General features: G+C 41.7%; 1 protein-coding gene across 8 annotated transcripts in view; it reads right to left on the reverse strand.

The window, feature by feature from the left end:
- LOC139461180 (unconventional myosin-Va-like) overlaps positions 1-24,839 on the reverse strand; it is a 166,427-nt gene that overhangs the window by 53,879 nt on the left and 87,709 nt on the right. For 5 of the 8 annotated variants that reach the window (XM_071242773.1, XM_071242767.1, XM_071242766.1 and 2 more), the window contains 9 exons: positions 24,410-24,634; positions 23,950-24,043; positions 23,028-23,293; positions 22,373-22,459; positions 19,900-20,064; positions 18,687-18,857; positions 15,004-15,130; positions 12,433-12,474; positions 4,939-5,128 (listed from right to left, as the gene is read on the reverse strand). In XM_071242773.1, coding sequence (XP_071098874.1) covers positions 4,939-5,128; positions 12,433-12,474; positions 15,004-15,130; positions 18,687-18,857; positions 19,900-20,064; positions 22,373-22,459; positions 23,028-23,293; positions 23,950-24,043; positions 24,410-24,634 — 1,367 coding nt within the window. The remainder of the gene's footprint in view (positions 1-4,938; positions 5,129-12,432; positions 12,475-15,003; positions 15,131-18,686; positions 18,858-19,899; positions 20,065-22,372; positions 22,460-23,027; positions 23,294-23,949; positions 24,044-24,409; positions 24,635-24,839) is intronic. The other 3 variants (XM_071242769.1, XM_071242768.1, XM_071242774.1) reach the window with 2 other exon arrangements.

The following is a 24,839-nucleotide window of genomic DNA, read 5'->3' on the forward strand; positions in this document are numbered from 1 at the left end:
CCCTAGCAATTCTTTGCAGATATGTTTGTCTTGACATTCAGTACATGCCAAGTTACCTCTTTTGTCACATACAAAACAGTCACCTGTTTCACATACCATCTAGTCCCTGATTCACATACCATCTAGTCCCTGATTCACATACCATCTAGTCCCTGATTCACATACCATCTAGTCCCTGATTCACATACCTGCTAGTCCCTGTTTCACATACCAGCTAGTCCCTGTTTCACATACCTGCTAGTCCCTGATTCACATACCAGCTAGTCCCTGATTCACATACCAGCTAGTCCCTGTTTCACATACCAGCTAGTCCCTGTTTCACATACCATCTAGTCCCTGTTTCACATACCAGCTAGTCCCTGTTTCACATACCAGCTAGTCCCTGTTTCACATACCTGCTAGTCCCTGATTCACATACCTGCTAGTCCCTGATTCACATACCAGCTAGTCCCTGTTTCACATACCAGCTAGTCCCTGTTTCACATACCATCTAGTCCCTGATTCACATACCAGCTAGTCCCTGATTCACATACCAGCTAGTCCCTGTTTCACATACCAGCTAGTCCCTGTTTCACATACCATCTAGTCCCTGTTTCACATACCAGCTAGTCCCTGTTTCACATTACCATATAGTCCATGTTTCACATACTAGTCAGTCCCTGTTTCACATTCCAGCTAGTTCCTATTTCACATTATCATACAGTCCCTGTTTCACATACCATCTGTTTCACATATCTATTCCTGTTTCACAAAACATCTGTTCCTGTTTCACATGACATCTATCTGTATTTCACATTAAATCTGTTCCTGTTTCACATAACAGCTATTTCTGTTTCACATACCAGTTCAGCCCACCTGAGTGCACACAGGTTACAGCAACCTGCAGCCCCTCCATGTCTGTGACTAACATAACCAGGTATTTCTATTGTTCTTCAACACAATGAATCAGGAACAAAACGCATTTCCTCCTTCACAGCTATGTAATTACAGGTATGTATGAGGCACACAGCCTCAGGTCACCAGGATTAGTCCCCAAAAGGATTCCGGGGACACACTGAGATAATCCCATGTCTAGGTACCGGGGACAGGTGGCCTGGGGTGCCCTCCCTGTACAATGTACCTTCACACAAGGTGAGAGTGTTGTTCATTGTAACAGTCTTAGCACTGGCAGCGGGTTGAACTGATGGGCTAATCTCTATAATTACATAACACAATCCACCTGTAATTGATGGAGGAGATGATTCTGGAGCTGAATCATTAGCCTTGCTCCAAGTCTGTACTCAATGAGGTGAGGTGAGGTAAAATGGGGTTTAACGTCGCGTCCAAGATTATTGCACTTATATAGCGACGTGCATGTACGTGTGTGTGTTTGTGTGGCTGCTTGTACTAGTCTGGACTGATGCCGATTTATAGTGCTACCTCATTGAGATACCATGCCGCAGTTTAACATGACTACCCCACTCAGACACAGTATACTGACTCCGAGCCGACCAGTCCTTGTTTTAGCCCCTTAATGCCGAGCGCCAGACAGGGTCTGAACTGAATGATAAGTATGTGGATGAACAGTAATTCTATCCCTATAATAGGAAAGTTAGGACAAACAGACAGTTTAGTGTTTTATTGGGACAACTTGTTCATGTTATTTATTAGATCTAGGAATTATGATTTAAACTGATAAACATTTCCTTAGAGACTTGTGCAAGTCTATTGAATGATGTATGGTTAACTTACATTGTCTGGCCAGTGCCATAGCTACAACACAGCACAAAAAGTAAGTGCTTACACTTTAAAATACAAATTAAAAATAAATCAATAAAAAATATTTCTTTAGTGTGTTTTTATTTCAGTCGTTTGTTGTGGTTACATGATCTTTGGCTAATTTACATACTTAACCAGGCTACCAGTGTGAAAATTGTCATTCGTTTGATATTGTTTCCTTGTTGCATATGTTTTTGAGGGTATCTGGGTTTGAAAATAACGATCAAACTGTTCTGCACTTGCAATGTGTTATTTCCAGAACATGGTTATATTTGGTTTTGTTTGTTGTTTAACGCCACAGTCAGCAATATTCCAGCTATATGACGGCAGTCTGTAAATAATTTAGCATGGACCAGACAATCCAGTGATTGATATCATGAGCATTTATCCACGCAATTGGAATACAATGACATGTACCAACAAAGTCAGCGAGCCTTAGGACCCGAACCTGTTAGTTGCCTCTTACGACAAGCATAATCACTTGTTATGTTTTAGATATATTGTATGGACCTGCTTGTGTTAGGTCTAGGTTTGATAAGAAAAAGAAATGTACTATCACATTTTCATTTACATTTTGATTTTCCCAGATTACACTCTCCTGGCTAAAGTGTTATGTTACTTAAAAATCAAAACACTTTGACACAAAAAAGAGCCTCGTTTTTATCTTTGCTACACTGGGATTATCAATGTTTTGTTTTGTTTTATTACTTGGATCATGTGTCCAGAGAAGTGTATATGGCTGAAGGTATTTTTTAAATTGTTTTACGTCAATTGATAGTGATACCATCAATAGCGTAACTGATCATGGGCGTTATCTATTGTAACACCATAGCAACTATCTATGTTTTTGCTTGTTTTTGTATTGTTGTTCACATTGTTATTTATGTTAACAGTGAAAAGTGACCTCCTCAAACGCAAATAATATTGAAGTCAATTCTTAAATATATCACAGTGTGTATTTATGTCCATTGTTTTAGCGGGTTGTTTTTACAAACCCTGTATGTGCAGTGCCCAGGCTGGACGATTCGATTAGAAGAGAGGTAAGATTAGCTTTGGTTCAGGATCTGCATTACTGGGTAAAGTTTGTAGCCCTCATAGGTAGACTAGAACCCCCCCCCCCCCCCCCCCCCCGTGCTGGTAAAATAGAATCAACCATTGGGCCATAGAGAAATACACAACCAGCGGGCCATGGACAATTACGCAACCATCGGGTCATGGACAATTAACGCAACCATGGGTCATGGACAATTACGCAACCATCGGGTCATAGACAATTACGCAACCATCGGGTCATAGAGAAATACACACAACCAGCGGGCCATGGACAATTACACAACCAGCGGGCCATGGACAATTACGCAACCATCAGGTCATGGACAATTAACGCAACCATCGGGTCATGGACAATTACGCAACCATCGGGTCATAGAGAAATACACACAACCAGCGGGCCATGGACAATTCTGCAACTATTAGGCTATGGACAATTATGAAACTATCAGGCCATGGACAATTACGCAGCCAGCAGACCATGGAAAATTAAGCAACCATCGCGCCATGGAAAATTAAGCAATCATCGGGCCTAGGACAATACTGATGCATCGATAGTTTGATCTAGTACATGACAACCCCAAACAATGCACTCAATACAAGGTTGGCTACACAATATATACATACCCATGTGTGTGTGTCCACAGCAACACTGGTGACTTCATCAAATTAGATTCCTCGCGGCCATCGTTGTTGTTGGCCATGCTCTTGTCACATCCAGATGAAGTTTCTAATATTTCCGCCAAATATCTCCTGGTGTTATTACTGCTGTCTTAGTGTGTTATTATGCTTAATAATTCTGATCTTCTGAATTCTTAATCAAGATATATCTTTATTCCGCATGTTTCAGTGCAAGTAATAACAAACTGACCTCTGTAAAATCAGGTTGCTAGATATTGTCGGAGCCATTTCTTATTTTGCTGAAAACAGGTATATCTTATTCGTCAAACCATCTCGGGGTGTTTTGTGTGCAATTTTAAAATCATTACGAGCTGAAAATGTATAGAGTTGGCATACCATGGGGGGAATAACCATCTTAACTTCAGACAAGAAATGGGATTTTGATTCAAAATAATTACTGCTTGTTTCTTGTTGCACTCGGCAATTTTCCAGCTATGTGGTGGCAGCGACCACATAATCCAGTGATCGATAGTGTGAGCAACGATCCACGCCCTGGGGTACAAGGACACACTATCAGTCAAGTCACCGAGCCTGACCACTCGATCCATTTGGTTGTCTCTTCGACCAGCGTAGGTTGCTGGGGACCAATTCTAAGCCGGAAAACCAACGAGAATTGTTTGCTTGCATCAACACTCATATTACTTTTATTGCGAGGAACACACACATGTCATCCCACACAACAATATCATTTGGTCCTTTGGTCTAAAAATGGATATTATTTTTTTAAGGGCCAGATAAGTTTCGACAAAAATCCCAGACTCCTTTTGAAGGTAAGATAGTATATCCAAGACAAACAGGTGAGCTAGTTGTCACAAGACTTTTATGGCTTCAGCTTGTCTCAGCATCAGCTCCAGGATCAAACTATTCACATCATGATGAAACAGGTACACATGGAAATCTATACTCAGGCATAACACAAGCTACTTGAGGTCTTTCATTCTAAGCAGGATTACGTCACACCTTCAGCCAGCTGGAACTGAACCGTTCTTAATTCTGTTCCACAAAAATAGACCACAAAAATAGACCTGTTGATCTAAAACAGAGGTGTATGAATGGAAAACAAACATATAGAAAATCAGCTGAAAAAGACCAAATTAGAACTAAAATGTCTGCACAGATTATCTCAGCTGAAACATTCACAAAAATAGTGACTTAAAAACAAATTTTTCACATTCCCCGCCTGAAATACAAAGGAATAGAGAGATGGTGGTCACATACAAACTCTGCATCTCCTCCCAAATCCACAGCACGAAACCAGTCTGGTACCTGTATTATATGGAAATAGGCTTCCTTTGATTTACACACGAGAGTCAAATCCATTTCTGTTAATAAACATTGTCCACTGTTCCCAAGCATCATGGAATCTCGTGCTGTGCCTCTATTACAACCATATGTATTCATTAAGCACATGTTAGAACCATCTCTGCTGAAAAAGACAATTTCACCTACCTGTTTAGGTCCTTCTGAGTCTTGAAAGCCATCACAATCTCGTCGTCTTCGTTCACCATTTCGTCATGGCCGCCGTAGGACTCCTTAGCAACGGTGTGCGTGGTGATGCTGCGGTCCGCCAACTCCGCCCGTAGGTGGAGACATTCATCTCTCCGTCGGTCCAGCTCTTCTCGCATTGCCTCCAGTTCATCTGGGGAGGCCAATTGGACAAACTTGTCAGAAACAATGTTGAAACTTTTGGAAATATTTTGTCATAAGCAAAGTTGATCCTAGTTAGGGTGAAAACGGTAGCAGGGATTTATCAAGACCTTCTCAGAGCCAGACATTTGGCCAGACTTTTGGCCAGATTTCTGCTGAAAATGTCAGCAAAAACCATCAAATAGGAACTGAGCATTTCCCAATTCAACTTAATCCCATTTTGAATGAAATTACAAACTCTTCCTTGATAAATCCCTGGGTAATATTTTCATCATCAAAACAACAGTATGTGTCTATGTCAGACTGATTATGTCCGGTCTCAGATCCCTGACACATTATTCTGTCAATGATGTCTCAACATGACATGTAGATAAATGCGGAGAAAATCAACGTTTAAATATTGTACAAACATCAAGAACAACAACCCTATATACAATCTGAATAGAGCATATGGAAAGATGAAACTTGGTATTCGCGTCCAAACCACAAAAAGAGCAGATTTGGTAAGAAATTCACTGTTATTCTGCCATTTCAAATATCTGGTAATATGCCATCAATAATCATGATAATAAATGGAATATATTTTTTTATGAGCTTTCTCAAATATTGTCTTCGTAAAATTAGATATTGAATATAATATTTGGCTCAAGCAAATTCAACTCATATTTCCTGATAACAAACTGCTATGTGCAATCTGACAAATGCCTGACATTGCATCTGTTCTTTTTAAGTACCGGTATTACATAAACATCAGAATGACAAGTTAAGTTAGAGAGTCACTTTAACTGTGCATTAAGCAAATGGTATTAGCAGCAACTCAAATGATATGAACATTGTTAGGAATAGATAAACATAATTATCTCAAAACAGTAAATTGCATTTAATAATTAACGGTATTTCTTGAAAAGTGAACATTTGGCTGAACCATAATTGACCAACATCAAAATATTATCTTATGAACATCGAACAAAATATTATCTTATGAACTTCGAACAAAATATTATCTTATGAACATCAAACTTTGATTATGTGAATCCCACTTTGTGAAAAACATTTCACAGCATACCTTTATTTTCTACATTGTCTAGAACTGTGTTTTTCACTTGAGAAAGGATTAAGGATTGAGGTACGTATTTCACATCATGTTTCATCTATCGAACATCCAATCACATTAAAATTAGACCTTAGTGCTCATTAGTGCTATACCAAAAATCTGACTTTGTTTGTTTGTTTGTTTGTTGTTTAACGCCGCACTCAGCAATATTTCAGCTATATGATGGCAGTCTGTCAGTAATCGAGACTGATATCCTGAGTATCAATCTATGCAATTAGGATACGATGACATGCATCAGTGAGTCAGACTACTTGATCCCGTTAGTTGCCTCTTACGACAAGCATAGTCGCCTTTTATGGCAAGCATGGGTTGCTGAAGACCTATTTACCCCAGTCTAAAAAATCTGAGGACATCCCATTACAGTTCACCTCAGAATGACGGACTTTGAATGACCAATGAAATGACTAACAGACAGTTGACATTAGTCAATGAGAAAGTGAAAGATTGCTCAAGCTTGACCGCACCAGTTTCAAAATGGTGACTTCCCTTTCAGGCCACACTTATTTTAACAATGTTCTCGATTCAAAATCTGAAAACTGAACGAAAGAAGATCCTGGAATGTCTATTCGATTGCAAAGATTGTATGACAGTATTTCCCATGGGCTAGGGAGAGTCTTGTTTATCCCATCGAAACCAGAAACAGACGATATCGACCATTCTGAATCAATCGTACAGCAGGTAACGGCCCCAAAACATATTCAGACATTAACTTTCAGGATCTTTGATTGGATGGATGTAAGGCCACCGGACGTGACCCGAACGGATGTCCTCAGATCTTTGGGTAGTGGGAGTGAGCACTGAGATCTGATTTTAACGACATTGTCAAACATCTGAGGTCTTTCTGCCCTTCCTCACAGGAACATGTGAGATCAAGTTTTCAGATTTACTGGTGAAAGTGGGAGCCATGAAGTAACAGTAACATCTTAGTAGGAACATGAACTCGGTAATTTCTCAGACTGACCATCGTCAATACTTCACGGGTTTGCATACACTAGGCATCTAAAATCCCTTGTATTAGAGTACCATTGTTATGGTTTAAATCAAACCATGTCACTGAGACCTGACCATCAGATTCATTTTCATACCCACTTGAGACCAGCATAGGTAGATGAGGACCATTTCTACCACAAAAGATGGCTGGAGCCACATTCTACCCTGGGTCCCCACAGGGGAGTGAGTGAGTGAGTAAGTATGATTCTATGCTGCTTCTAGCAATATTCCAGCACTATCACGTCAGAGGACACCAGAAATCGGCATGACCAGCGAGGGAGTGAGTGAGAGAGTATGGTTTTATGCAGCTTTTAGCAATATTCCAGCAATATCACGGCGGGGGACACCAGAAATGGGCTTCACACATTGTACCATGTCGGGAATCGAACCCGGGTCTTTGGCGTGACGAGCGAACGCTTTAACAAGTAGGCTACCCGACCGCCCTCATGACCAGCAAACATTTCAACCACTACCTTACTGGGATAGAAATTGGTACAAGTGCAATAGTCCTTCCCAAACAGCCCAATAGTTATGGTATCATACGGAGTACCATATTTTCTTGAGTATAGTGCGCACTTTTTTCTCAAAAAAACACAGCTGTGTAGAAGGGGGTGCGCATTATACACGAAATAATAAATTTTGATGTTTTTATATATTATTCATGATAAAAAAAATAGTTTCAGATACAATTTTTGCCAATCCTTGCATTAAAATCCTGTAAAGTTATATCATTGGGTGTGTCTTGACCGAATCACCAGTAGATTCCAAGAAAACGTGTGTACAGCTGATTGCTGTTTCCGGCTTAGTTACGAGAAAATACACAAGGTTATCTTAATCCCTGGATGCAAAACAATGCCTAGCAGAACAAAAAATACAATTAAAACGGGAAACATGTCTGGTGATTTTTTATCTCAAGTTTCTCATCACCCAATCATTTACCGGAATTCACTGGAAGGGGTAGATCTACGGTGTAATTTTTTTCTGCGCTTGACGTTCGATTTTTTTCTCTCAAAAATACTGAATCCGCTAGAGACTATACTCAAGAAAATACGGTAGTAGAAATTTGCCATTATTAAGGGTTTTATTATATAATCATCATTATAAGGACTAGTGGTTTAAAACTGTAAGTTTCTATAGCTGCCTTACCGCCCCAAAGAGATTGAGTGAGTGAGTGAGTCAACAGTTAACGTCACATTGGCAATACTTCAGTCATATCATGATGAAAAAGCCTGTCCACGGGGGGAAGAAGAACAGTGTATACAAGAGCGTGAAGTATTGACGATGTAGACTGACTTGCTATGCCTACCTAAAATACACTTGACATTTCTAACCACTGTCCTCTGTTTGACTGTGAGAAACACAGGCCATTAAAAGGACAAAAACAACATCATATACACCATCCTCGGCACTCAGGGGCATATTTTCTCCATGATCCTCAATAACACCCTGAGTCCTTCCAGTAATGCATATCTTGATCATAACACATGAAGATCTTACCTTGAACACTCTTTCAGTGGTGTTATAGAGGTAACTCATTTCTAAAGTTGATTTTTAATTTGAGGCAAAATAAGGCAGATGAAAATAATTTTGATTGAGAGGATGACAGTGTCATGAATAAAACAAAAAATGGAGTAAACGTTCATGGTGTAAATAAGGAATAGACTATATGATATAATCAGCAATACATCAAATGAAAATATAATATCAAGTGCACCTGGAGGATAGTAGTGAAGTATATCATGGTGGGTAGAGTTGGGGGGTGGGGGTGGGGGTTGGGGGGGTGGGGGGGTGGCTGGAATGGGGAGGGGGAGTGCTTCTTGAGTGTAAATAGTATATAAGGTACCCTTGACAATCTACCTGGTTGATGCCTTCTCAGATAAAATAACAGAAATAGAAAATCCAATCTCATAGACAGCCCAAAACAGAGATAATTAAACAAAGATTGCCAATATCTGTAGGATATTTTTATTTTCTTGTTTGTCATGGAGTGGCATGACAAATATGATGAACATAAAGTTACAATGTATCTGACGTTTGCTTACATTTTGTTTAATGCCACACTTAGCAATATTCCGGCTGTGTGACGGCCTGTTATAATCATGTCTGAAGCAGCCAATCCAGTGACTGATATTATGAGCATCACTTTTGGGGTACGGTGGCACGCTATCAACCATGTGACTGAACCTGACCGTCCGGTCCATTCTGTCACCTCACACAACAAGCATATTTAGGTGGGTAACAAATAAGACCTGGAACAAGGCTCACACAGATATTAAAATTCAAGACCTTTTCTAGACTTTCAACTATCATTTTCAAGGCTTTTTTCGTTGCGTTATTAGCCTTAGTTGGTGAAATCTTTTTAAAAATCAGTCATAGTATATATTAGTCATAAGACCTAATTGCAACATGAACATCTAAAATTACAACAGGATTGATTTTGACAAGCAACAAACAAAATATATTACTGTCTGTCAGGAATTCTTCATGGTCTTTGGCCCACAAATCAATCACTGTGATAAATCTCACTTAAACTTTTATAAAGAAGTTCATGTATATGTCACTCTGTACCAATTCAAGGCTTTTCAAGCTATTTTGGTTATTTTCAAGGCTTTATAAGGTTGACATAACAAATCAAGGCTTTTCAAGAGGGACCTTAAAATTCAAGGCCTTTTCAAGCCTTTAAGAACCCTGAGGAATTAAACCACCCGCATGTTATCAGAAATGAGCGGGCCACTGTAACTTGATAATGCCTTCATATTGCTTCACGACGGGCCATTATCACGCCCGTTGTTAGGTGACGTCATAGGGTAGAGAAAGTGACGTACATATTATAGTGACGTCTGGTTTGTTCTATGACGTTTCCATATTTGTAAAATGGGGTCACTGACATTCGTGTTGATTGCAGTAAATGTTTCAAAACCGATGTTGTTGTTTCTTTTTTATTTGATAACAAATTCCATCCATTTTAGCTATAATAACGGTAACGCTATTTTTCAGGGCATTAGCATTTGCAGAAGCCCTCGGTCTTTTCAACTGCCATCCTTCGTCGGGCAGTTAATGGAAGACCTCAAGCTTCTGCAAAGGATAATGCCCTGAACAATAGCGTTACCCTTATAGTAAACTAGGGTCAGCAATCGGAATTCAGAGAAGGCATGACAACCTGGGCAGGTAGTTAGTTCTGTTAAACAGGAAGCCAGTATTAGTGTGGTCCCTCTGGTGGGAGACGATAGGCTTATCTTACCCTCCGGCGACTTAGCTTTGTCAGCTCTCCCTCGCTTAGAAAACCGTCTAAATACTACAGCACGACATTAAAGAACACAATCTTTATCAACAGCGTTGTGCAACAGTCAGGGAGTGGATGATAGCAGGGATTTTATGAGTGCTTGGTCGAGTTGATGTGGGATCATGGACGTTATCCATGGCAGAGCGAAAGGGCTAACGGTGAGTCAGGGTCGATTAGATGTGGGATGTCATCAGTATCTCTGTGAGAAGGGCTAACAGGTTGTCAGGATCGGGTTGACGAGGGATCAAGGGATGTCACCAGTAGTTGAGTGTTGTGGATCATTCAGGGGAAGTGCGTGAATATGTTGTGGGAGCATACAATGGCAAAGTTGAATATAGGGACACTAGGTCAGGCAGGTCAAGGCCATGTTGGTCTTCCCTGGTTGTAAGGGTGGAGGCAATTGGGGCCAATTTTGCTCAGAATCCCCACAAGAAAAATGGCATGGGGTGTTGGGGACTATCTGCTCTGAATCACAACAGAAAGACATGCATGGGGTGCTCTGAACCTCCACAGGGAGACAAGCATTGGGTGCTGGTCTTGCTGTGTCCGAATCCCCACATGGAGACAAGCATGGGTTGTTGGAAGCCTATCTGATCTGAATCCCATCAAAAAGACAAGCATGGCTTGTTGGGGACCTATCAGACCCAAATCCCCACAGGGAGACAAGCATAGGGTGCTGGGAAGCTATCAGACACAAATCCCACAGACAAACAAGGGGTGCTGGTCTTGCTGTGTCCGAATCCCTACAAGGAGACAAGCATGGGTTGTTGGAAGCCTATCTGATCTGAATCCCATCAAAAAGACAAGCATGGCTTGTTGGGGACCTATCAGACCCAAATCCCCACAGGGAGACAAGCATAGGGTGCTGGGAAGCTATCAGACACAAATCCCACAGACAAACAAGGGGTGCTGGTCTTGCTGTGTCCGAATCCCTACAAGGAGACAAGCATGGGTTGTTGGAAGCCTAACTGATCTGAATCCCAACAAAAAGACAAGCATGGGCGTTGGGAAGCTATCAGACCCAAATCCCCACAGGGAGACAAGCATGGGGTGCTCTGAACCTCCACAGGGAGATAAACATTGGGTGCTGGTCTTGCTTTGTGCAAATCCCCACAAGGAGACAAGCATGGGCTGTTGGGGACCTATCAGACCCAAATCCCCACAGGGAGACAAGCATAGGGTGCTGAGAAGCTATCAGACACAAATCCCACAGACAAACAAGGGGTGCTGCTCTTACTGTGTCCGAATCCCCACAAGGAGACAAGCATGGGGTGCTGGTCTTACTGTGTCCGAATCCCCACAAGTTCAGCCAAGACAGCCGCAGTTGAGGATGGGTTCAGAAGGGCCCTCAGAGAGTATTTTTTACCCTATCAGTGTCTACGTATCAGGCATCCAACCGGTCATTCACTGAGTGTCTAAAGGGAGTGAAGGTATTCTCAGAGTGACATGGGTTTTGAATAATTTTGTGATTTGTAGTTTTCTCGGAACAGGATTCAAACAGGGTCAGATTCGTGTCTGATGGATGCAGGGGAAGGATGGGTTCAGAAGGGCCCTCAGAGAGTATTTTTTACCCTATCAGTGTCTACGGAGTGTCTGAAGGGAGTGAGGGTATTCTCAGAGTGACATGGGTTTTGAATAATTTTGTGAATTGAAGTTTTCTCGGAACAGGATTCAAACAGGGTCAGATTGGTGTCTCATGGATGCAGGGGAAGGATGGGTTCAGAAGGGCCCTCAGAGAGTATTTTTTACCCTATCAGTGTCTACGGAGTGTCTGAAGGGAGTGAAGGTATTCTCAGAGTGACATGGGTTTTGAATAATTTCGTGATTTGTAGTTTTCTCGGAACAGGATTCAAACAGGGTCAGATTCGTGTCTCATGGATGCAGGGGAAGGATGGGATCATTCCCTTACTCTTTTTCCCCTTCTGTGAATGGCGCCTTAATATAGATCCTCCTGTATTTCAGAGCAAAGCAGACATGGCCAGCATGAGTAGACAGCCAAGAAAGCCCAGTTGAGAGATACAGACAAGCACAATCACACCACAGCCACATGCAAGTGAGATAGAAAGAAAAGTCATGCATGTGAAAATACTGCAACACATCAGGATTTCAATACTTGCTATAAGTGTACATATGTATCTGAGTTTACTTCAGCTGTGCAAATCAACTTTAAATTCAACCAGCCAATCAATAGGATATAAACACATTAAAAAAAGTTGAAAATCATTTTACTTCTAAGTAAGTTCAGTCTTTTCAAGGCCCTTATCCACAAAGTGATTGTAGCACTACGACTGTCGTAAGTCTATGTTAATTATGTATGGGAGATATAATCACCTCAGCGCTAAGATCGCTTTGGGAACTGGGCCAGTGCAGTGACTTCAATATCTCATGATAATTTTGATCTAATTCAGGATAATTTCATGACCTTTTTTTTAATTCCTTGCAGTTAGGAAAACAGTTTTTTGATTCATGAAAATGTAAATCAAATTATAAAAATGATCATATTTTCAAAACGGTTAATTGTAAAAATTAAAAATAGACACCAAAAAATGAAAAATTTAGTGAATAATTATTCAAATAATTATCCTCATAAATAGATTGACCCTGTTCTACAGAGATGATTTCTATACATTTTAGAAGCAATGCTCTTGGAATTGGCAGCAGTTTTATAACAAGTGATGACAGCAAGAGTAGAAGACAGACAAGAAGGAGGTAGTAAAAGCACAAAAAACAAACATAAATAACAAAAAAGGCATCAATACAGTTACATATACACATGGAAAATAATTAAGCACCACTTCATATATATTTCAATATTTAAAAGCCATTATACAAAATTCATATCCTGTATTTATTTTTGGACGACCAATTTGCCTTTATTTCCAAAGTGACATAATTATATAGGAAAACCGAAATTGTTAATTGAATAACCTGTCTTGTAACTATTCCATGCTATTCCAGTTGACTACCCTCTCAACTGCAACCTCAATTTCTTTGCATCATGAAGGAATGGTGCTCCATTTTTTTCCAGCTGTATAGTCAATATCTAAAATGTTAATTAGAAATTTACTGTATTGGAACAAGGGCATCATTTTTAAATACCGTATTTGACGTAATAAATTTCGTGGTTTATGCTAACAGCCTGAAATGCTTATGTACGACAGATATATTTTTCCAGAATTAAATGCCCATAATTAAGGGTGCATATAACACACGAGTGCGTATTATACGCAAATAAATAAGTCTTGTGTACATTGATCAATCGGAAGGGGTGCTAACTGTGATTGTTCACTAGCCAATATCTTAGCAAATCTGGCTGTGGGCGCTTATTAGAGCGGGGCGCTTATTACGTCAAATACGGTAAAGGAGTTTACATTACTTGGATGACCCACTGGTGCTTATCAGTCAATGATCTATAGAAGCAGATGCAGAGATTTGAAAAATAAGTGGGTGCCCACAACTAAGTCCCACAGTGAGTGAGTGAGTGAGTTGGGTTTAACGCCGCTTTTAACAGTATTCCAGTTATATCACGGTGTGTTAGCTTAGTGTGGGAGGAAAGCCCGAAGTGATGCTGGTCTCAGACGTTCACCACTTCGGTGAAACCCACGAGCACGGGCATGGTGCTGACAAACCTAGAAACATAACTGGAGCAAACTGGGATTCGAAGCCACAATCATAGGTTTCTGGCGTGCCAAAGGGACACAACTCTGCACAGTGAATCCCGGCGCTTAGAAAACTGGGCCACCTGTGCCCCCACGTCCCACAGTGAACCAGACATGATAGGAACTTAGTTCTACATGTAGGATGTCTGAAAATAAGAGAGGGGTGGGGGAGAGACAGAGGGGGTAGGCACGACCTGGATTCCCCAAACATGTCAGTGAAACATCGTCATGGAGACTGAGATTCAAACCCAATGCCAGGTGATCCAGTATCTTCGGCGCCTTGAGTTGCAGCATTGTGATCACTGTGATACGACTAAAAGCCCGACCTCAATACCAACATCATGTTTGCAAAATCCTTGATTCTATGAGACTGAACTTGGTTGAACTTCAAGTCATCTTCTGTGTGAATTTGAGCCCCTTTAACTTTTAACGATAGGGGTTATGTATTGCTGGTTTGTTGTTTAATGCCACACTCAGTAATATTCCAGCTATATGATGTAAGTCTGTAAATAATCGAGTCTGGACCAGACAATCCAGTGACTGACACCATGAGCAGCGAATATGGCTGAGTGCAGCATTAAACAACAAATTTTCTAAAAGGCATTGTCTGTTCATTGCATGTAGTGCCCTGCCGCTGCAATCCTCTTGTAAGAATGAGTGAGTGAGTTTGTTTTTACTCCGGTTTTAGTAATATTCCAGCAACATCACGGCGGGGGACACCAGAAATGGGCTTCACACATTGTACCCATGTCGGGAATCGTATCACATTCTGAGAATTGCCTGACAAACACGTATTCTATTAATACCCATAAACCACTCACCGAGGAACTTCTTCCCAGCAGGGGACATTTTGCCACTGTTGTCAAAGTTTGTACTTGCGGCAATGGACTTGTTGAGAGAGGACACTTCTCGCTTCAGTTTGTCGTTCTCGTTCTGAAGTTCCTGCATCTGGAAACAGTCATGAAGTTTGTAAAGAAACGTAGCTTAATTAAACCTTATTATGCCTCACATGACGTGAAGCCCGATATCAACACATCAACAACTTCTCATATTGAATTTGAAATCGGCAAACTGGAAATAAACAGGGTGTCCATTAAATTCTTTCATATTTCATTATACTATTTGTAATTAGGATGAGAAGGCCAACGTTAACCTAATCAAGGAAAGTGTCATTAAAAATATACACATTTTCCATATATGACAATTAATTATGTGTTCAATTGACAGTTTGTTTTTACAACCATATAGATGCATGAGTTACTTCCCTTTGGTGTTGAACATCGTCAACGTGTGACATGTCAGTTTACATCTAATCGCCTATCTTTTTTCATGCAAACCAAATAAACATTTTGTGACATTTGTGAATCAAAGAGAAAAGTGAGATTTGTGTAATGACATGAAAAGAATGACTGTTTCTGCGTCAGAGCTCCACATAACACACATACATTCATCATGTTAATGTCAAAGGACCCTACACTGTTAGGAAGTCATGCTACCTTATTAGTCTCAAATATTATTCACACTTGTCAACAAAATGTAAAAACAATTTACTTAAGAACCTGCATTTATCCTACTGGGATAAATTCAACTTGATCATTTTGGTGCTTTAGGAAACACCCAAAAGACATTTCTGATCATATTTTTTCTAGGCAAAGCAAAAAGCAAACCGACATGAATAAAAATGGGCCCCAAAAGCAAGTTTGAGATGAACATAAATTGAACAGATTGAAGTTGAAACAAGAATTCAGAGGGATTTATCTAGGGTTCCAAGATTAGGGTCAAATTGGGTCCCAAAACATTTGTTTGGTTAAACGAGAAATTTTCTAAATGATCATATTTTCATTAATTCAGGGGTATCTTAACATGGTTTTCAGTGACATAATCTAAATAGCAAGCATCAAAGCCTGGAAAAAAGTCAACTCTGCAGTCATAACATAAATAATAACTTAGTTATAACTTAAATAATATGAATAGGGAAATCTCCAGAATGGGGAATGTTTACTGACTAGCTACAGACGTTTTACTGGCATATACTGCAGACATTTTACTGACGAATACTGCATACGTCTTACTGACATTTGCTGCAGACTTCTTACTGACATTTGCTGCAGACGTCTTACTGACATTTGCTGCAGACTTCTTACTGACATTTGCTGCAGACGTCTTACTGACATTTGCTGCAGACTTCTTACTGACATTTGCTGCAGACGTCTTACTGACATTTGCTGCAGACTTCTTACTGACATTTGCTGCAGACGTCTTACTGACATTTGCTGCAGACTTCTTACTGACATATTCTGCAGATGTCTTTCTGACATTTGCTACAGACTTGTGACCGCCTCTGAGCGGGTTCAACTAAATCCTACCATAGTGACATAGTACAGAGTGTTCATAATAAGCCTCGACACTGTTAGATCCTGCAGGGCACCTGTCTCCTTGTTCATCCAATAGCCTGAGCACACTGAAGGTGATGTTACATTTTCAGGGAGTGAGGTGAGTTTTTCAGCCAATGTCAGGGAATGAGATGAGTTTTTCAGCCTATGTCAGTGAGTGAGGTGAGTTTTTCAGCCTATGTCAGTGAGTGAGGTGAGTTTTTCAGCCAATTTCAGGGAGTGAGATGAGTTTTTCAGCCTATGTCAGGGAGTGAGATGAGTTTTTCAGCCAATGTCAGGGAGTGAGATGAGTTTTTCAGCCAATGTCAGGGAGTGAGATGAGTTTTTCAGCCTATGTCAGTGAGTGAGATGAGTTTTTCAGCCTATGTCAGGGAGTGAGATGAGTTTTTCAGCCAATGTCAGGGAGTGCGATGAGTTTTTCAGCCAATGTCAGGGAGTGAGATGAGTTTTTCAGCCAATGTCAGGGAGTGAGATGAGTTTTTCAGCCTATGTCAGGGAGTGAGATGAGTTTTTCAGCCAATGTCAGGGAGTGAGGTGAGTTTTTCAGCCAATGTCAGGGAGTGAGACGAGTTTTTCAGCCAATGTCAGGGAATGAGATGAGTTTTTCAGCCAATGTCAGGGAGTGAGATGAGTTTTTCAGCCTATGTCAGGGAGTGAGATGAGTTTTTCAGCAAATGTCAGGGAGTGAGATGAGTTTTTCAGCCAATGTCAGGGAGTGAGGTGAGTTTTTCAGCCAATGTCAGGGAGTGAGGTGAGTTTTTCAGCCTATGTCAGGGAGTGAGATGAGTTTTTCAGCCAATGTCAGGGAGTGAGGTGAGTTTTTCAGCCTATGTCAGGGAGTGAGATGAGTTTTTCAGCCTATGTCAGGGAGTGAGATGAGTTTTTCAGCAAATGTCAGGGAGTGAGATGAGTTTTTCAGCCAATGTCAGGGAGTGAGGTGAGTTTTTCAGCCAATGTCAGGGAGTGAGGTGAGTTTTTCAGCCTATGTCAGGGAGTGAGGTGAGTTTTTTCAGCCTATGTCAGGGAGTGAGGTGAGTTTTTCAGCCAATGTCAGGGAGTGAGGTAAGTTTTTCAGCCAATGTCAGGGAATGAGATGAGTTTTTCAGCCTATGTCAGGGACTGACATTTTTTGTTTGTCTGTTTGTTGTTTAACTCATGGGTCTCCTGCCCTACTGTCTTGTTGGGTCTTAAACCTATTTCAGACACTGACTATGGTCACCGGTAACATCAAGTTCAGTGGCTTCAGGGTAGTATTGGAACAACATGGAGATAAATGGTCCCTGTGAGTCGAGGAAGACGGAAACTGATAGACGTATATATATGACAAGCGAGTCATGTCGACCTACCTTGGTAGACATAGGTTATACATGTTGCAATGCACATCACACACAGTTATAAATTCTCCTCCCACTTAGAGATTTGACCAAATATACTCAACCAAAAATGTTAAGGATCCAGAATAATTTTGGGAATATTCTTTTGGTGAAGACAGCACAATTTCATAAAAATATTCCCAAAAATATTCATGATCCCAAATTTTTTTGTTCAGTTTAGATTTCTGAAAATGTTACGATTGTGACATTGTGTAGAATCTATAATAACAGCTGGAAGAGAAGAAAGGAGAGTGGAGGATGCAAGATCAAGCTGAAACAGAGAGATTTGTACCTCAAAACGAAAGTACAACTTAAAAAGAAAAAGAAAAGAATAAACCCTCCCCAAAATATGGTAAAAGAATATAAAATAAACAAAAAAAAGGTGATATATTTTCGAAAGTATGAAGCTCTCAGTGAAACTGAAAAATGTTCTCTGAAGATGACTTTATTTTTAAACCAAATTTTGAGTGTTACCACAACAGATTTAAGTGAATTTAAAGTTTCAAAATCATGTTTCTTTGAAATACGTTAAACTTTCAATTTATTTTTGAGGACATACAAATCTCTTTTGGTTATATATCAATGCAACAGTAAAGGGTTAAAACAGGCAGTCATTTTGGTTAAATATCAATGCAACAGTAAGGGTTAAAACAGGCAGTCAGCGGGAGACAGTAAAGTCTCCCATCATGCATTGTGTGAAGCCCGACCCTTGCGGCGGGTGGCAGGCGTTGCATATACCTTCAAACTCTCATAGGCTAGGTCACCACCGATTCTCTCTTTGCCATTTTCGTTATCATCTCGCTCCTCCAGCTCGTTTGTCAGTTTGTTTTTAACGACCTCTAAAGCCTTTACCCGCTTTTGTAGCTTAATTACAAGGGCAACGTCATCTGCATTTGCGCCCATTTCTTGCTGTGGAGGAAGGTCAGGGTCAAGGTCAGGTAAAGGTCAAGGTCAAGGCAAAAGGTCACATGAGCAATAACTGGAAGCCATACATTAGCAGGATGGGGAAAAAAAAACACTGTTAGAGTTCTCAAGACAAATGGCTTACAAACATTTACATTGATTTCAAAATAAGCAAATATGTATAACAACCAAGAAAGTATTCTTTACCGGCTGGCCATATTTGAGATGAATTAAATGATTTCAATTCATTTCTGTAATTAATCAACACTTCAGTAGTAGCAAAATCAACTTTATAGCCTCAAATCATATTCAGCCATTATTCAACAATATGTTTCAACTAGCTTCGCCGGATCAATGTTTTGAGAACAGCAATGTGTTTGGTGCGGGGTATCGTAGACTGGATTAATACCAGCTTGGTGACAAATAGTACACAAGGAAGCCATGCTATCCTTATGTCCAACAACATCATCTCCAAAAAAAACATACAAATTTATTTTGGCATGCAACTATTTTTAGTGAAAACCAATTCCTTTTCCAATTCAAGAAAGTGTTAAAATCACAATAAATTTCAAAGACTTTTTTTCGGGAGGGTAGGTCATATAAGAAAAAATTTCTATACGTTTTTCATTTTATAAAGAGAAAAACTTCCTCAAAGAATAAATATAATGCTCATTTCAAAAGAAATATTTTGTTATTTATTCAAGGAAGATGTTTCCTTTAAGAAAAATATTCTATCAAAACAAGGAAGAAAAGTATGTCTTAACTATGTTGTCTTAATTGTGGATAAGAATAATTGATTGAAGCTGTCAGTAACAGACAACTAAGACTATCTAAAAGGTTCTTTCACATATAATACTTTATTTGTTTACTTGGATGATATTACATATGAACATTTATTAATCCCAATACTAGATAAATAAATAAATGGACTTAATAATACAACAACATACATACTAGTTTTATTCCAACCAAGGTTCCCAAAAAACCCACATCCAATAAAACAAAAGTAGACGACCACAAGATGTGTTTCCATGACAACTGTGAGTACCTTGAGAGCCTCGAATGCGGAGTCGGACATCATGGTGGGCGACGCCCGTGGACTGTCCTCCTCCATCCGCTCCACACGGCGCTGCAGGGACTGCTTGTCTCGCTCCAACTCCTTCACGCGGTTCTGCAGCTTCAGCACCAGACCCACATCTAGTGGCTCACCCTCCTGCAGACAGGGACACACACAGTGAGTGATGGGGGAGAGAGAGTGAGCAGACCCACATCTAGCGGCTCACCCTCCTGCAGACAGGGACACACACAGTCAGTGATGGGGGGTAGAGAGAGTGAGTAGACCCACATCTAGTGGCTCTCCCCTCCTGCAGACAGGGACACACACAGTGAGTGATGGGGGGAGAGAGAGAGTGAGCAGACCCACATCTAGCGGCTCACCCTCCTGTAGACAGAGACATGCACAGTGATGGGGGGAGAGAGAGTGAGTAGACCCACATCGAGTGGCTCTCCCTCCTGCAGACAGGGACACATACAGTGAGTGATGGGGGAGAGAGAGTGAGCAGACCCACATCTAGCGGCTCTCCCTCCTGCAGACAGGGACACACACAGTGAGTGATGGGGGAGAGAGAGTGAGCAGACCCACATCTAGCGGCTCACCCTCCTGCAGACAGGGACACACACAGTGAGTGATGGGGAGAGAGAGTGTGAGCAGACCCACATCTAGCATCTCACCCTCCTGCAGACAGGGACACACACAGTCAGTGATGGGGGAGAGAGAGTGAGCAGACCCACATCTAGCGGCTCACCCTCCTGCAGACAGGGACACACACAGTGAGTGATGGGGGGAGAGTGAGCAGACCCACATCTAGCGGCTCACCCTCCTGCAGACAGGGACACACACAGTGAGTGATGGGGGGAGAGTGTGAGTGAGCAGACCCACATCTAGCGGCTCACCCTCCTGCAGACAGGGATATGCACAGTGATGGGGAGAGAGTGAGTGAGCAGACCCACATCTAGCGGCTCACCCTCCTGCAGACAGGGACACACACAGTGAGTGATGGGGGGGAGAGTGAGTGAGCAGACCCACATCTAGCATCTCACCCTCCTGCAGACAGGGACACACATAGTCAGTGATGGGGGGAGAGAGTGAGCAGACCCACATCTAGCAGCTCACCCTCCTGCAGACAGGGACACACACAGTGAGTGATGGGGGGAGAGTGTGAGTGAGCAGACCCACATCTAGCGGCTCACCCTCCTGCAGACAGGGACACACACAGTGAGTGATGGGGGGAGAGTGAGCAGACCCACATCTAGCGGCTCACCCTCCTGCAGACAGGGATATGCACAGTGATGGGGGGAGAGTGAGTGAGCAGACCCACATCTAGCGGCTCACCCTCCTGCAGACAGGGACACACACAGTGAGTGATGGGGGGGAGAGTGAGTGAGCAGACCCACATCTAGCGGCTCACCCTCCTGCAGACAGGGACACACACAGTGAGTGATGGGGGGGAGAGTGAGTGAGCAGACCCACATCTAGCGGCTCACCCTCCTGCAGACAGGGACACACACAGTGAGTGATGGGGGGGAGAGTGAGTGAGCAGACCCACATCTAGCATCTCACCCTCCTGCAGACAGGGACACACATAGTCAGTGATGGGGGGAGAGAGTGAGCAGACCCACATCTAGCGGCTCACCCTCCTGCAGACAGGGATATGCACAGTGATGGGGGGAGAGTGAGTGAGCAGACCCACATCTAGCGGCTCACCCTCCTGCAGACAGGGACACACACAGTGAGTGATGGGAAGAGAGTGAGTGAACAGACCCACATCTAGCATCTCACCCTCCTGCAGACAGGGACACACAGAGTCAGTGATGGGGGAGAGAGAGTGAGTGCGCCGACCCACATCTATCAGCTCACCCTAACGCAGACAGGTACACACACAGCAAATCAGGGAGGGGGGAGTCTGTGAGGGAGCAACTTAGTGTGTGAAAGAGTTAGTGAGGGACTCAGACAGCATTTTAGTCAGGAAGTGAGTCAAGCAGTGGGTCAGAGAGCTAATTATTCCGAGAGTCAGGTGAGACCGACACCAGACACTGGAGTCAGACACACACTGAGACACAGCTGAAAAGTCAGGTTTCCTTTTTCTGGAACTGTTAGGCTTACAAGAATATAAGAATTGGTTCTCAGGCAATGGCTTTTGAAAACATCGTGCAGGCAGGCAGTGGTTTTAGTTACTAAAGTTTTTTTCCTTTTTGATACAATTGGTCAAATATGAATAAAGAATTTCTGAATTCTTAAAAAACTGATTGAATCGGGCAGACATAACACTATTCAGAGAAGAGTTTCCGATATTTCATGGCTAGAGTCGGGCAAACATAACAATACTCTGAACAGTGTTTCCGATATCTTACATGAAGTCACAATAAAAATTGCTCCAACAATGTTATATGCACACTGGCACAAAAAGGGGCGTGGTCCCCGCACCGATTCCTCAAGACAACAGATCAGACATGACCTTTACCTTCTTGCCTGTGACCTCATTCAAGACTGTTTCAAGTAGACTGGTAGGTGGCGCTGCCTTCCTCTTGGTTGTCTCGTAACCCAGGTCCTGAAATATTGTTTGTTTGTTGTTACGAGACCAGTTTATATTCTTGTTTAGTTGTTTAGTTATATGTTTGTTTGTTTGTTGTTAAACCTGAAGTCCAGCAATATTTTAGCTATATGATTTGTATGTTTGTTTAACGCCGCACTCAGTAATATTCCAGCTATATGACGGTGGTCTGTAAATAATTTAGTTGGGACCAGACAATCCAGTGATTGATATCATGAGGATCAATCCTCATTGGGATATGATGCATCAAACAAGTTAGAGAGCTTGACCACCCGATCTCGTAATTTGCCTCTTACGACAAGAATGTGTTGCTGAAGACCTATTCTACCCTGGATCTTCACGGGTCTCAGCTCTCTGTAACTAGTCAAGTCTGGACCAGACAATCCAGTGATTGACATCATGAGCATCGATCTACACAATTTGGATACGATGACATGCATCAACCAGGTCAGCAAGCCTGACCACCTGATCCCGTTCATCGCGACCAGCATAGGCTGGTGAAGATCAAGCCACGCTAAGACCGCTCCAAGCAACGGGTGCAGGGATCCTGATCTCACCACCTCACCTCATCGTCCTCTCGCCTGTCCTCGGCTCCCCTCTCCACGTCGGCAGAGCTGCTGTATGAGTCCACACTGATGGCGCTGATGTCGGAGGGGGTTCTGTGGTGGCCTCCGGTGGGGCTCTTCAGGACACTCATCTCTCCCTGCAGGTTCTCAAGCCGCTGCTGAAGACGGCCGTGTTCTCTCACCATCTTCTGGTGGTGGCCTCGCTCTGACTCAAACTCCTCCAAGAGACGTTTGTTGGCAGCTTCCAGCTTCTCCTTGATAATTTCTGGAAGTAAGAATATACTTTAATATAGGCGAAAAAATTATTTTTGCTTCTCGGACCAAAAAAACATACTAATTTGTAAGCCAAACTAATACAACATATAAATAGTTGTCTTTAGTTGATGCAATGATATTTTAGCACCGAATTGTAACAAAAATATGTGTGCTCAATATCATAAAAGAGTTTCGGGTGTTAGGGTATGCACATGCGCAGAGGCATTGGCACGATATGCGGTGTTCCTAACAACTGATAAGGATGGCTGACAGTGCAGAGGACTTCTGTTGAAAATCTAAATATTTTTTACAGTGATGTTAACCAAATTGCAAGAATATTGGCGATGACGTAATAGAGGTGAGGTATTTAAAGGAATCATACATTTTTGGTTCTCATACAATAAAACCTACTTGCAAGAAAGCATTATATATAAACTGACGAAAAACATGGTCATTTCTGCACCATTCTCTTTCACATTTGAAAAAAAGAAAACTTCATGCCCAAGAATGAATTGATTTCTTCTTCCAAAAATACTATTGGAAGAATGTCAACCAGAACGTCAGATGGCGAGTTTTATATCTATCAATACAAAGCCATTCTTACTTCTCTGTTCGTTTTAAATCATCATGACCTTCACCCAAGGGAGGTAACTGTCTAGTACATACGTGTATTTTGTTCTTCTTGCTGTTTCAGAAGGAGGTTTGCAGCATCAAGGTCCTCCTTTAACCTCACTTGCTCATCTTCAAACTTGGTCACCATCTGGAAAACATCATCCTCATCCTCATCATCATCATCATCATGTAATATCATCATCATCATCATCATCATCTAATATCATCATCACAATCACCATCTTATATCATCATCATCATCAAATTTGTTATCAACATCATCATAATCATCATCAGATTAAACAGCAGCAACTATGTTCTGTTTTTAGTTCCATTTTTTGTCAACTTAGCAATTAAATCACTGGAGTTTACAACACATAATCACAAGATCACTTCCAAACATTTTGAAAAAAAAAGAATATGATGATGGATATTAATCTTGTGTCTCAGTGAAACTGACATATTTCTAATATCAACAAAACCAGATCCATTTGAACCTGAAGAAGCTACTGACCTCATGCAGATTCTTCTGCAGCAACTGTTTCTCCGATATTACATCTTCTTTCTCACCACGCTCGCTCTCGAGGTCCTCCTTGAGACGTGCGATCTCCTCCTCCAGTTCACGCACACGATTGGATGACGTCTTGGCAACCTGGTCCGAAGACCGCAGTTTCTGGATTTCTGTCTTCATCTCCTCAACGTTCTTCTCGCTAACTTGGAGCGCTTGAACAGCCTTAGCCTGGAGCAGAGCAATCAGTCAGCTAAAGGTTACAACTACCCATGTCATGAGTGAGTGAGAGAGTGAACAGTATTCCAGTATTATACCATGGCATGTCAGCTTAATGGGGGAGGAAAGCCCAAAGTGATGCAGATCTCAGACGTTTACCACTTTTGTGAAACCAGTGAGCACAAGGATGGTGCTGACACACCTGGAAATGTAATCG

This window comes from Haliotis cracherodii, unplaced genomic scaffold (genome assembly GCF_022045235.1).
Source record: "Haliotis cracherodii isolate W230 unplaced genomic scaffold, xgHalCrac1.p SCAF_14, whole genome shotgun sequence".
NCBI classification, from domain to species: Eukaryota; Metazoa; Mollusca; class Gastropoda; order Lepetellida; family Haliotidae; genus Haliotis; species Haliotis cracherodii.